General features: G+C 31.1%; 1 protein-coding gene across 11 annotated transcripts in view; it reads right to left on the reverse strand.

Moving 5' to 3' along the window:
* Positions 1–14,622, reverse strand: part of LOC143068172 (axotactin-like) — a 108,216-nt gene that overhangs the window by 17,236 nt on the left and 76,358 nt on the right. For 10 of the 11 annotated variants that reach the window (XM_076242082.1, XM_076242018.1, XM_076242032.1 and 7 more), the window contains 12 exons: positions 13,542–13,724; positions 12,988–13,207; positions 12,220–12,309; positions 11,470–11,612; positions 10,282–10,533; positions 9,496–9,660; positions 8,921–9,103; positions 7,970–8,107; positions 6,468–6,633; positions 5,907–5,986; positions 2,938–3,023; positions 2,097–2,114 (listed from right to left, as the gene is read on the reverse strand). In XM_076242082.1, the coding sequence (XP_076098197.1) occupies positions 2,097–2,114; positions 2,938–3,023; positions 5,907–5,986; positions 6,468–6,633; positions 7,970–8,107; positions 8,921–9,103; positions 9,496–9,660; positions 10,282–10,533; positions 11,470–11,612; positions 12,220–12,309; positions 12,988–13,207; positions 13,542–13,724 (1,724 nt within the window). The remainder of the gene's footprint in view (positions 1–2,096; positions 2,115–2,937; positions 3,024–5,906; positions 5,987–6,467; positions 6,634–7,969; positions 8,108–8,920; positions 9,104–9,495; positions 9,661–10,281; positions 10,534–11,469; positions 11,613–12,219; positions 12,310–12,987; positions 13,208–13,541; positions 13,725–14,622) is intronic. The other variant, XM_076242074.1, reaches the window with a different exon arrangement.

Consider the following 14,622-nt stretch of genomic DNA (forward strand, 5'->3'; position numbering starts at 1 on the left):
GGTCAAACTATATCATCCAAATAACCAAGGTCAAACTATATGTATCCAAATAACCAAGGTCAAACTATATCATCCAATTAACCAAGGTCAAACTATATGTATCAAAATAACCAAGGTCAAACTATATGTACCCAAATAACCAAGGTCAAACTATATGTATCTAAATTACCAAGGTCAAACTATAGGTATCCAAATAACCAAGGTCAAACTATAGGTATCCAAATGACCAAGATCAACCTATATGTATCCAAATAACCAAGGTCAACCTATATGTATCCAAATAACCAAGGTGAACCTATATGTATCCAAATAACCAAGGTCAAACTATATGTATCCAAATAATAAAGGTCAAACTATATGTTTCCAAATAACCAAGGTCAAACTATATGTATCCAAATAACCAAGGTCAAATTATATGTATCCAAATAGCCAAGGTCAAACTATATGTATCCAAATAGTCAATACCTGGTCTAACAGATAATGTAATTCACCCTGCACATAACTAAAAATTAATTAATAAACATTAAAAATGAGGGCTAGGACAGGATGTCATTGCTACACTCTCTAAAGATGCCCTTATTCTCCTGTGATGCTCAAATTTACCCCATTCCTCAAGCCCATGATCTTATTTACAAAATTGACTTTTTTTCACTTTTTCTCATCATTATTCGCCAGTTGGTCACCGATCATTAACCAACAACCAACCAATATATGACTGTCTTCCCACATTGGAGATATAAATTAGATGTGAGGCATGTGTCAGAAGAACAACAACACCCAACAACACAAAAAGATATCTAGATGTTTACATACAGTCTTTCACAAAAGATAAAATGTCAAGCTCTAATTTATTCAGTGTCTACAAACATATTTTATATAAAGTTTATTATGTGTAAGTTTTATTTACAAACTTTTTGTTTTTCAACTTAATCTATGGGTTATACAGAAATAATCATAGCATTTAACTGCAAATAAAATTTACATTAAGCCATTCCTTAAAATTTTTCAAAGAAAATTTGATTTTAAAACAGCAATGATACTTTTTAACACTTATTACTTTTATTCTAAAACAAAACTAATTGGAACACATTTTTTATTTTTTACAGTATAAAACAAAACCATTTCAACTACAAAAAAAAAATGGTGGTTTTATTCATGCTACAGGGCTATTGGTCTATTGCATTACAGTAACAACATAAACGAAAATCGGACATGGCAACATAAATGAATGTAATAAAATTAGGTCTTCATTCCGGGTAAATAAAAAATAACAAAAAAGTTCTTAAACAATATAAATGTTGAAATAAACGATGAAAAAAACACAAATCAAAAACAATGTGCTACTATTTTTCTTATTCTGTTACTAAAAAAATGTCACAAACAACTTAAAGAAACACATGAAAGAATTTTAGCATGGCCGTGATCATTCAAACATCTTTACTATGTTAATTGTTATTGTAAAGGTGAAGCTTAATGCTTTTCTTATTCACACACAGTATCTTTTTTACTTATAAACAAATATTTAAAATAGTCAGAACAAGAAGTGTCCATAGTAAACGGATGCCCCACTTCCACTATCATTTTGTATGTTCAGTAGACCATGAAATTGGAATAAAAAATCTAATGAGGCATTGCAATATGAAAGATGTGTACTAAGTTTCAAGTTGATTAAACTTCATCTTCATCCAAAACTACCTTGACCAAAAACTTTCAACCAAAATCTTTAACCTGAAGCTGGACAGATGGACCAACCAACACACAGACCCAAAAATATAATGCTCATAAATGGGGCATTAAAATGTCATGGAAGTGAAAAATTTGCAATTTCCTTGCTTTTAACTTTCAAAATAGTATTTTATTATGATATGTAACTGTTTTATTTACACTTAGACATATACAATACTGATTTTAAGATGTAATGAAGTGTTATGTCTGTCATGAACAATTGTTTATTTTTCAAAGTACACTTTTTTTAAAGTACACCACATATATTATTTTGCTATTTTCAAAGAAGTCATCACCTGAAAGGTCAAGGAACATTTAGTTAGTTGTGTAAAGCAATGTAGGAGAGACACATAGATGTGCAGGATACTTACATTTGAAAGAGGCGATACCTGATTATAAACATACAATATACATAGAAGTGCTATCTGAAGAAACGATAGCAGACTATACAATATAAATCAATACATATGACAGTACTACATATGAAGGAGTGTGTTTTTTTAACCAATTCTAGCTTATATACATTTCATTTGATCGAGATCAGACCTTTTTTTAAATTATAATATAAGCTATTCAAATACATGACCTGGTCACTTATTATCAATTCCAAAAATATGCAACCCTGAATTTTCAAATGCCAAAAAGATCATTATGGAAATGGAGCTCTCTTATCATTGTCAATTCATTGAACTGTAAAGGAAAAACATACTAATTTTACCATGAACAAAGTTCCAAAACTCTTAAATGACATGCCTAAAACTGACAAGAATATTATCATTCCTTCTAACTTGGCGTTTTAATAATATGTTTGTTAGCTATCAAAGACTTCAAATATCCAACCAGATCATACACTAAAAAGTCTAAACTTGTATTGACCAGAATAAATCAATAAAACACCCTCTCGTTTGAAAAACCGTCAATAATCTATTTATAAGTATGATTTCATCAACATTTTATATCCTTAGTGTTTCTGTATAATAATTACTAACGATCGAATCCCAAAAATGACAACTGACCTTTCAACTTTAAGATTAAACTTAAACTAAATTCTTTTTTACAGGGAAGACTTGATTAGTTTAATTAAACAAAATCATTAGTTTATTTTCTAAATTACAAAATTTCATAAAGTTCATATCGATAAAATTGAAGACTAGTTGTTAGAAGTTTACAGCATGCATTGTGCAACATAACAATTTGACCTATTGACCTTACCGTTAAGTACATTGCTCCTCCAAACCTCCAGTATTGTAATTTATGTGGTTTTCCATCAGCAAATTTGCCCTGTATCATTAAATTATCTGAAATGCAAAAAGTAAATAATCAAATATATCAAAAATTTGTAAGGGTTCTGTAAGGGTCCCAGTGTCTCGCCTACTTTTACTGTTAATCGCAGGCTCAACAAAAACTAGAAGCTCTAAAGAGCCTGTGTCGCTCACCTTGGTCTATGTGAATATTAAACAAAGGAAGCAGATGGATTCATGACAAAATTGTGTTTTGGTGATGGTGATGTGTTTGTACATCTTACTTTACTGAACATTCTTGCTGCTTACAGTTATCTCTATCTATAATGAACTTGGCCCAGTAGTTTCAGTGGAAAATGTTAGTAAAAATTTACAAATTTTATAAAAATTGTTAAAAATTGACTATAAAGGACAATAACTCCTAAAGGGGTCAACTGACCATTTCGGTCATGTGACTTATTTGTAAATCTTACTTTACTGAACATTATTGCTGTATACAGTTTATCTCTATCTATAATAATATTCAAGATAATAACAAAAAACAGCAAAATTTCCTTAATATTACCAATTCAGGGGCAGCAACCCAACAATGGGTTGTCCGATTCATCTGAAAATTTCAGGGCAGATAGATCTTGACCTGATCAACAATTATACCCATGTCAGATTTGCTCTAAATGCTTTGGTTTTTGAGTTATAAGCCAAAAACTGCATTTTACCCCTATGTTCTATTTTTAGCCATGGCAGCCATCTTGGTTGGTTGGCGGGGTTACACCACACATGTTATAAACTAGATACCCAAATGATGATTGTGGTCAAGTTTGGTTAAATTTGGCCCAGTAGTTTCAGAGGAGAAGATTTTTGTAAAAGCTAACAACGACAGACGACGATGACGACGGACGACGGACGCCAAGTGATGGGAAAAGCTCACTTGGCCCTGTGGGCCAGGTGAGCTAAAAACAGTAAAATTTCCTTAAAATTACCAATTATGGGGCAGCAACCCAACAACAGGTTGTCCGATTCATCTGAAAATTTCAGGGCAGATAGATCTTGACCTGATAAACAATTTTACCCTAGTCAGATTTGCTCTAAATGCTTTGGTTTTTGAGTTATAAGCCAAAAACTGCATTTTACCCCTATGTTCTATTTTTAGCCATGGCGGCCATCTTGGTTGGATGGTCGGGTCACCGGACACATTTTTTAAACTAGATACCCCAAAGATGATTGTGGCCAAGTTTGGATTAATTTGGCCCAGTAGTTTCAGAGGAGAAGATTTTTGTAAAAGTTAACGACGACGGACAACGGACGCCGGACGCAAAGTGATGGGAAAAGCTCACTTGGCCCTTTGGGCCAGGTGAGCTAATGAGGAAAAAAATTAGTAAAAATATTCCTCTTGATACTATCTTTTGATTGTAAGAAGCTTCTGTCCGAGTTTGGTAAAAATCCAGGATAGTTTATGAATCTAATAAAACTTTAACTGCAGACTGTAAGTAATGTTAGCCGGAAGTAAAACTTTGTCCATTTATAAGTAAAGTACGGAAAAACAGGAACAAAATTTTAACAAAATTTCCTTCTTCATACTAGCTTTTAATCATAAACAAGCTTTTGTCCAAGTTTGGTACAAATCCAGGATAGTTTAAGAAAGTTATTAAAATTTTAAAAACTTCAACCATAGAGTGAATGTAATGTTTCCTGGCAGAAAAACAAAACTAAGCCCATTTATAAGTAAAATACGGGACAAATTGATTTTTTTTAGACAAAATTTACTTCTGAATACTATCTTATGATCACAAACAAGTTTCTGTACAAGTTTGGTACAAATCAGGATTGTTTAAGAAAGTTATCAAAATTTTAAAAACTTTAACCAGAGTGAATGTAATGATTCCTGGCAGAAAAACAATACTAAGATAATTTATAAGTAAAATACGGAGCAAATTGATTTTTTTTACAAAATTTATTTCTGAATACTATCTTATGATCATAAACAAGTTTCTGTCCAAGTTTGGTACAAATCCATGATTGTTTAAGAAAGTAATTAAAATTTTAAAACTTTAACCACAGAATGAACGCAAAGTTTGCTGGCAAAAAAACTGAGTCCATTTATAAGTAAAATACGGAGCAAATTGATTTTTTTTACAAAATTTATTTCTGAATACTATCTTATGATCATAAACAAGTTTCTGTCCAAGTTTGGTACAAATCCAGGATTGTTTAAGAAAGTAATTAAAATTTTAAAAACTTTAACCACAGAATGAATGTAATGTTTGCTGTCCATTTATAAGTAAAACACGAAAAAATAAGATTTTTTTTTACAAAATTTACTACTGGATACTATCTTACAATCATAAACAAGCTTCTGTCCAAGTTTTGTACAAATCCAGGATAGTTTAAGAAACTTATTAAATTTTCAAAAACTTTAACCACAGAGTGAATATTTGGGGACGCCACTGCCGCAGCTGACGATGTAATGTATGATCCCTATATCTGACTTTTTCAACAAAAATGGACCAGAGAATTAAGTTGCTGGGATATACAGATTGTTTCTCATACAATGAGGAATGCTCAATATATTGAAATGTTAAATGTAAAAGTGAGAAAAAAATCTGTAAACAACTCAAAATGTATAGAAGGTGCACAACTTCAGTAATTCTAACCAAACAAATGTTTTCGGTGTGGAAAAAGGTAAACAATTCCATTACAGGAAGTGTTCCACTTAAATATGTGAACTATCATCATGTTAAGACCTCAATTTAAGACTCTAGGGGGAATATTTAATTTAAAATTGAAAATGGTCAAACAGGTGTTTGTGGCATGTACAACATCAAATATTTGTGAACATGAGTTACATGATAAGCTGAAATCTTTCTTTATACCTTCCCTCTAGTAGTTACACATATGGAATATGGATATGATTACACTAAACAGACTGAAATAAATACTTACTAACAATCATTTTCTGACAATGCTTTATATTAACACCATCAGCATTTAACATAAACAATAACATATCATGATCGTTGTGTCTACAAATATAAACAAAAGTGTATCAGTTAACAATGAAAATTTTAATAAAAAATAAAAAAAAATGTGGAAAAATTTATGTTAAATAATCAGTGCCTGCTTCAACAAGTTACAAGAGAAATCCTGTAAATGGCACTTAGTCAAATTTTATAAAAGTCTGAATAAAAACAAGATATACTGTGTTCTATACTCAATATCTTTGCTTTGATCTACTTAACACTGAAAACTGTAACAAAAAAATTCATTGTTTCAGTTCAATTCAAGGAGAATAGATCTTAACTTTTATAAGTTAAAGACATCACTACATTTACAACAACTGATGCTATTCTTTTGACCATCTGCCAAGTGACTACTAAGTTAATGTCAAACAACCATCATGTTTTAAAAACGTTCATACTCCAAGCTTTTGATTAGTTTTTATGTTTCTTTATTTTAAATTCTCATCAAATTTGTTTAGTTGTCTGAAGTAACAACACAACTTACTTAGAACTCATTATAACAGCCAAAATCATCTGTTTCTTCCCAACAACAGCACTACTGGCCTGGAAGGTGAGAGACAAATGCTCACTAGTTGTTTTCTTAGCTTGCGTAGTTTGTAACTCAAAGTTGTATTCCAAAACTGAACTGCCACTGAAATTTTCCGAAGCCTCTGAAAATATAGAGACAAATGAAAAATTAGTAAAAATAAGTACATGATTTTTGTAATTGCTGAACAGTTGACTTCAGGAAATATTGCACACAAAATTTTTTTTTGTTTTTTCAAATGTGAGTTTTTATTTTCTTAACATCCACGGGGTCACAATTTTACATAATGAAAACATCGTAAACATATTTAGTTTTGAAAAGAATAGAAAAGCTGTAATGAATATTTTTTTACCCAAGTCAAACAGTTTTTCCCATAAGAAAGAAAAATCTCCTTGCAAAATAAATTCAGGATTATTTTTCTTAAATTCAAACAGTTTTTCATTTAAACTATAGTCACATTACTTTGTTTTTCACCTTTAAAGGAGGTCCTCAGTGACTCAATGGTTTAATTAGTTCATCTAAATGATTACTAGCTTGTCAAACACTGAGGCTGTGAGTTTGAACCCTGCTCATTTTAGGTGCTCATAGAGGCTGCGAGTTTGAACCCTGCTCCTTTTAGGTGCTCATAGAGGCTTTGAGTTTGAACCTTGCTCATTTTAGGTGCTCATAGAGGCTGTGAGTTTGAACCTTGCTCATTTTAGGTGCTCATAGAGGCTGTGAGTTTGAACCTTGCTCATTTTAGGTGCTCATAGAGACTGTGAGTTTGAACCCTGCTCATTTTAGGTGCTCATATCTTAATTAACAAGGACTGACAGATTTCCTGCCGAAGTTTTGAGGTATTATCTGGGTAATGATGACTTCATGATGATGTTTTGAGGTATTATCTGGGTAATGATGACTTCCTGCCGAAGTTTTGAGGTATTATCCGGGTAATGATGACTTCCTGCCAAAGTTTTGAGGTATTATCTGGGTAATGATGACTTCATACCGATGTTTTGAGGTATTATCCAGGTAATGATGACTTCCTCAAACAATCAAAACTGGTTCAGGATATAGCTAAGAGTGTTGAAAGTTGTGTTCAACACCCACAACCAATTAACCAATCGATCACCTTTCAAGGCAACTCTTTTTTTCTTTAAAGATAATAGCATTCTGTAACAATTAAATAATTGCACCTTAATATAAAGTTGTGTTTAGAAATTCTCAATTGTATTTATATTTATTTTTACATCTATTGTGGATTTACTATTATTTGTGGGATATCAATTTTCATGGATTTCGTGGGTACAGGTGAACCACTAAATTAAATGCTCAACAGATAACAAATTTTCTATAGGCTTGTATGCAGACTTCGGCAAAAACCATGAAATTAAATATCCACGAACATGCAAGTTTTTCTTCACACACGAAAATTGATACCAACGAAAATAAATGAATCCACAGTATGTTTTTTGACTTACCCTTTTGACATTGATCTCCTATAAAATTAGTCTTTCTACAGTCACAATAAAACTTATAATGGTCCCATTTCTCTATACATTTCCCATTATGTTCACAGGGACTAGAAGAACATCCACTCCCACACATCATAGCTACCGCTGAAGAAAAAAATAGTTTTTAATTCACAACAGAATTAACATTTTTTTGGTTTTATGTTTAATAATAAAGTAAAGATTATAGTCAGGAGGAAAGTTTTCAACTTTTAAATAAAATAGTTCAGATTTTAAACTAATAAATTTGTACAGAAATATATAAATAAATAATGTGGCATTAGAAGGCAAATGTGAAAAGAATTTGCAGTATGTCTTATAATTGTTTACATACACTTTATTTTGAACTTTGGTCTCATTGGCTATCATACCTCATCTCCTTATTTTTATAAAGAAATTGCCATGTGAACATCAATGAGACAGCATTCAATTATACGAATAACAAAAAGATATATTGAGGTCAATATACAATCTACAGAAATAAAATTATCAGTCACACTTGGTCCAGTTTATACACCAATAAATTCCTTAAATAGGTGTTTAATCATTACAATTCTTTAAAAATATATTTTTTTCTCATTCGCTACCTCTATCACATGTAAATTGTATATTTATGTCATTGAATAGGGCTAGCTCATGAATATATTTGTTGGTTAAGGCAAAAATATAATTTAAACAAATGTTTTTTTTGTGTATTATCTAATTAAACAAGAAGGGTGCTGTGAAAATAAAATTTGTTAAAGTCGGCTTTATTATCGCCGCCATCTTGTTTACATTTGATACAAGAAGAAGTTCTGTGAAAGTCGTCTACCGAAAAATAACCAATGTCAAGATCAACTACCAGAAGTCCTCTCGACCAATCATATCAATGTTTTCCCTAATATGCAAAGCATATAAGAATTATCATGAAATAAATCAAACCTCGGTTCTGGTAAGCCTCTTGTTGTAAGGCGAAGACTTTATCACCAATTTTCAATCCTCTGATGCAACCTGATAATTGATCTATATCGGATGTATTTTCCAGCGTACCACCAACAAACAATCGATAATATTCGCTCATGAATGTATTGGTCAGACCAGGTGATCTTGGTGGTTTTATAGTTTCTACAATTATAAAATTAAAATATATCATATATCAAGTATACATTTTTGAAGTATGTTTTATTTTAATAAGTTTGTTTTTTATTGTATTTTTCTGTGAATATTCATATTAGTCACTTCAAATATAGAACTATGAAGTCAAAAGTTTTGGGAACTTGATAAAAAGAGTGTTTTTAGATGCAGTTAACTGCTATTTGCCAAATAATAATGGTTTACCAAGTAGATTGATCACATTGTTCTTTAATAAGCTGTTCAAATAGAGTAAGAAATTGTACAATGTAATTTTTTAACTGTATGTCATGGCCGATCCTTCTTGTTATTTTTATTTCAAACTAAAAATTGTCAGAGATTATCCATTGGCCATGCTTGATTGACAATTTACTAAATAATCTTACCATATTTTTTAAATGGAGTATACGAATAAGTTGGTAATTTAAGTCGACTATAAGGTACTATAACCATATTATCCGGTGAGTTGACAAACATTTTGGTCACATGTAAATTATTTTTATCTATCTGTTCATGAATAACAATCTGTTTCCATTCTCCATCATTGAAACCTAAAATTTAGAACGAAATAAGTTGAGTGTTTACATACCTGCCAACTTTTCAAAATGCCTATGGGAGTTTTACGTGCAAGATGGCTCTAAGGAGTCCTGAAAAACCTTCAAGGGGGCCTTCAAATGTATCTTATTAGTGTTGTTTTTTTACTTCACCATACTTTTTTGTGCCTAGAGCCATTGTAAAAATAAATGTTTAGTTTAAAATTGTGGACAAAATTGCTCTTCAAAAATTTCCATTTGAGAGCTTTCATGGGGGAAATCCCACGCAAATAGTGACAGTTGGTAGTTATTTGTTTAATTTTTATATCCTCACTCTTTTTTTTTAATCAAACATGATTGTCAAAGGCAGTTTTCTCATGCTTATTTTTCCCCAAAAAAGAATTTACACTATGATATGACCATAAAAACAATCGTTTCATCTGTTATTTATGTTTCCTTAACAGCGATAACTGAATCAGGAATTCAGATCAGCGTCAGGTAACCTTGTCTGCAGACATGTAGACCTTGCAAGGATCCCATTTACCAATTACAGTTACAAAAAAGATATAACTCAATCAACAAATATAAAATATGCACTAGAAAAAGACTTAACTTGACTGTCAAAAGATTTATACTCACTATTATAAACAAGAGATTCGGATACAATAGTTTTAAAATGATTAAAACTCAATTTTAGTTTGTTTCCTTTCTCAAGTTCCAGCTGTAGGAAGTTATTCATTGCATCATGGATATAAAGTAGAATGGCTTTACTGTCATAAGTTCGAAAGCTGAGGATTATGGTAGAATCTAACAAATTATCTCCCTTGAATCCTTCCAGGTCCAAGAATGAAGTAGCAGTTCCATCAAATGATATTTCATCTTTATTCATGTCTAAAGAAAAAAATGCACCATATCATTTTAAGTCACATCCTTGTTATATTTTCTAGTACAATCATAAAAGATTATCATAAATGAAATTAAAAATGTCCAGCAAAACTGTACTTACTTGATTTGTTTAATAAATGTATAGAAATCAACCAATTTAAAAACAAACTATAGTACATTTAAACATTCTGTTCATGTATATCTTAAAGAAAGAACATACTGGTTGAAGATTCATATACTTTTGTAGAAGTAAAGTGTTAGTTTGGTTAGTTAAATGCTTATAAAAATGATATCATAAAGTTATCATTTCTTGCACACAAAGTCATACATATTTCCTAAAACTGATTAATAGAGCATTGTTGAAGTGATAAAAATGCCTTTTTAAAATTTGGAAATTTTATTAGATATTGTTCTTGTTTCTTGATATTTTCTGTTCATAAGATAGATTCATGTGCTAATATTGGCCTGTTCATTGGTCATCTGTTATGAGCTATTTCACAATTGACCTACGCTGTAACCATCAATACTTAAAGCATTGGTTTATTCACCAAGACCATATGTAGACCTCTTGATACTTTTATTACGTCTACAACTGTTAACATTCTGTCTGAATATGTTTGAACAATTTACATTTCTCATTTCATTGCCTTTAATTGCTTGCTATGAGGTATGGGTTTAACTCATTGTTGAAGGCTGTATAGTGATATATTATTGCTACTCATTGTTGAAGACTGTATAGTGATATATTATTGCTAACTTCTAGGTAGTTTTAAGTGTCTGCTTTCTCCAGTTCTAGTAGAAGGAAGTTATTCGTTGCATCATGAATGAAGAAGTATGGCTCTGCTGTCATAAGTTTGGTCTCTGGTGGAGAGTTAATGCCTCTTTGGCAATCATACAACATCTTCTTATTTTAAATTTTCATCATACTGTTACAGTTCTTACTTCTTTCACAGCTATCACCCCAGTGAGCCCATCTATTGGTACAGATACAGGTATAACTGCCCCAGTGTTCTATACATTTGGCTTGGTTCTGACAGGGATTACTCTCACATGATGCTGTACAACCAGCACTCACTTCTGGTATACTAGAAATTAAAAAAATACATTTCCGATTGATAAATTCTCATTATCAAACATAACACTGAAAAAAATATTATGAGCTGTTTAATTCTAACGCCCAGACTGTTATCTTTAAGATTTCTACATTCAGTTAACTAAAACAGTTATACACACACACTATGCCTATTTTAATTTGGCTGTCTTCCTTAAAATTTATAACTTCTTGTACATGTATATGTCAATCAATGACTATAATGTTTACTGCATTATTTTTTGGTGTGTTATTACTTATATTATAAATATTAATTTGTTTGCAAATAATCATATATCCCTGTTAGGTTTTTTGTAGAAATAAAATCTTGAAAACTTGAAACTTGATTCCTGTCTCGTTGAGGTATACGCCACCTTCACTTTTATTCACATTAATAAATAAGTACAAAGTACATGCCCATGATATCAAACAGTAAAAAAATATCTTCTAATGTGTACAATCTACCTGAAAATAGATTTCTGAGTATGGAAATTCTTTCTTTTTCATTTTCTGAGTATGGAAATTCAAGGTAAATAAAAAAACATTTTCACAAAATAAGAACACATACATTATTCAAATATCCAATACTATTTTCTATTTACCTTGGATCGGTCATTTTAGATAGATCTATATCTTTATCATTATAATGGAATCCTCTCAAACAACCTTTAAGTCCTGACATGGCATTCTCACTGAAAAGTTGGAAAATAATAATGATTAAATCAAAATTGTAAGTTAGTTGCAAGAAGTGGTGTTTTTTTAATTTATAGGAAAATGTCATGTGTGGGTCTGTTGTAGCTTGCTATGCTATATGATTGCTCCATTGCAAAAAAAGCATTTTACATAAGATTTATCATATACTTGAACAAGAATGTGTCCTCAGTACACGAATGCCCCACTCGCACTATCATTTTCTATGTTCAGTGGACCGTGAAATTCGGGTAAAATCTCTAATTTGGCATTAAAATTAAAAAGATCATATCATAGGGAACATGTGTACCAAGTTTGAAGTCAATTGGACTTCAACTTCATCAAAAACTACCTTGACCAAAAACTTTAACCTGAAGTGGGACAGACGGACGAACAGACAGACAGACAGACAGACGGACGGACGAACGGACGGACGGACGAACGGACGCACAGACCAGAAAACATAATGCCCCTCTACTATCGTAGGTGGGGCATAAAAAGAGAAATTATTTTTGAAACTATCTGTAAAGTGGAATAGATCAACATATACATCATGCCACAAACAAAATCTACGATATCCATGAAAGAAGAGTATTGAAGAATATTTTTTCATAATGAAAAAAACTCAAGAAAAAAACTTTACTATGTGAAACACTGAAAAACACTTATGAAGATCTTACTCAATGTATCCTCCAACATACACACTACCATTGAAACTAGGTATCTGTTTACCAGGCATATCTATAATGTGTCTCTTTGCATCAACAGTATATCTAATATTATGTATATCCATTTCAATAGCAACAAAATGCCATTTCCCATCACCAACAGTCATACCAAACTCTATAACAACTTCAAGTGTTTTATTGTTAATTCTGGCAGTAAACTTCACAGATTTCTCTGCAATTATAAATAATAAAATTAACAACTTGTTATTTAGTATATATATGATACATGTACCTCATCTCAAACTATATTGTTTAAATGGTTCACATCATCAATTTAATTTAACATCTATGACAACCTCACTAAAGATATGTTTCATTTTTTTTTTTTTTTTTAAATAAACCAAACAAAACACACATATACAAATGATCTATAAATGAAAATTTCTCAATCCTCATTTTCCATATTTCCTATTTCCTTACAGAATTTATCATTAATATCAAAGTATTTTAAAACAAAGGGCATCAACACGTTTAATTGTGAAACAATGATCTATAAAATATCTAACCTGATATAAGAGCTATAACCAGACTGTTGGAGTTGTCTAATGAAGGGGTTTGGTTTAACAATAAAGCTGTTGTCTGGTGAGTTCTGAACATAAACTGTAGGTTTGAGGATTTCCATGGCGATCTGAGGTGTAGATAGGAAGAAGATGTTTTGAAGGTCACTGCACTGGCAACTTTACTTAGAGCTGTAATGAAAAAAATATTTTCTAATTAATTAATAGCTGCCTTGGCAAATAAATAGTGTGGAGTACACATATTTTTTTTCAAATATTCATGGTGTTTTTGAGAAGCCAAAAAATGTATGATACACTTGATTAAATTTCTATTTTGATTTAAATATAAACCATCTAAAGTAACAAGCTAACTCATGATAATGTCCATGTAACTTAGCAGTTTTGTTATTTCACTGATTAAGATTAAAATACATAGGGTTGAGTTTTACAAATCCAGTCAGTGATTGGGTCTTTAGTTATATTGTAATATGTTTGTTCTTCAGGCAATGTAGTGTTTATGACATATGATATCTTTGATTTTATTCACAACTTTTCTAACCTTTTGGTAATTTAGTTCTTGACATATTTTGGATAGACAGTTTAATGATTTGCTGTTTGTGGCTGTTATCCTTTTATTCATGACTTATGATATAACATATAAAAGAATTGTATTGATTAGGTGATTTCAGAGGTGTCCAACTCTGTCAAAAAGCGAACATAAACAACATCCTTGTCTGTGGGTCTTATTGGTGTCTAAGCGTGACACGGGATTGCCAATTTTTTGTAAGCGTGACACGTGAAAGTCAAATTATTGTGCCATGAAAGATCATGAAAACTGAAAATGAAGTCTAGCGGGACACTGAAAATTACAAAAAAAATGAGAATTGCTTACGTACATAGCAAGGGTCCGGAAACGGTCATATATGCCAGACATGACCGATTCGGACACTCAAAAGTCCTAAATCATTTATTGGGATTTAGGTCAAATTTTATTTTTCAACAGAAATAATTTCGGTCATTTCGTTGAGATTGAGTTTCAAATCGCCATTTTAAACATATTTTTGTTTTGTTATCGATTTTATGTAATTAA

The sequence above is a fragment of the Mytilus galloprovincialis genome, chromosome 1 (assembly GCF_965363235.1).
Source record: "Mytilus galloprovincialis chromosome 1, xbMytGall1.hap1.1, whole genome shotgun sequence".
In the NCBI taxonomy this organism is placed as follows: domain Eukaryota; kingdom Metazoa; phylum Mollusca; class Bivalvia; order Mytilida; family Mytilidae; genus Mytilus; species Mytilus galloprovincialis.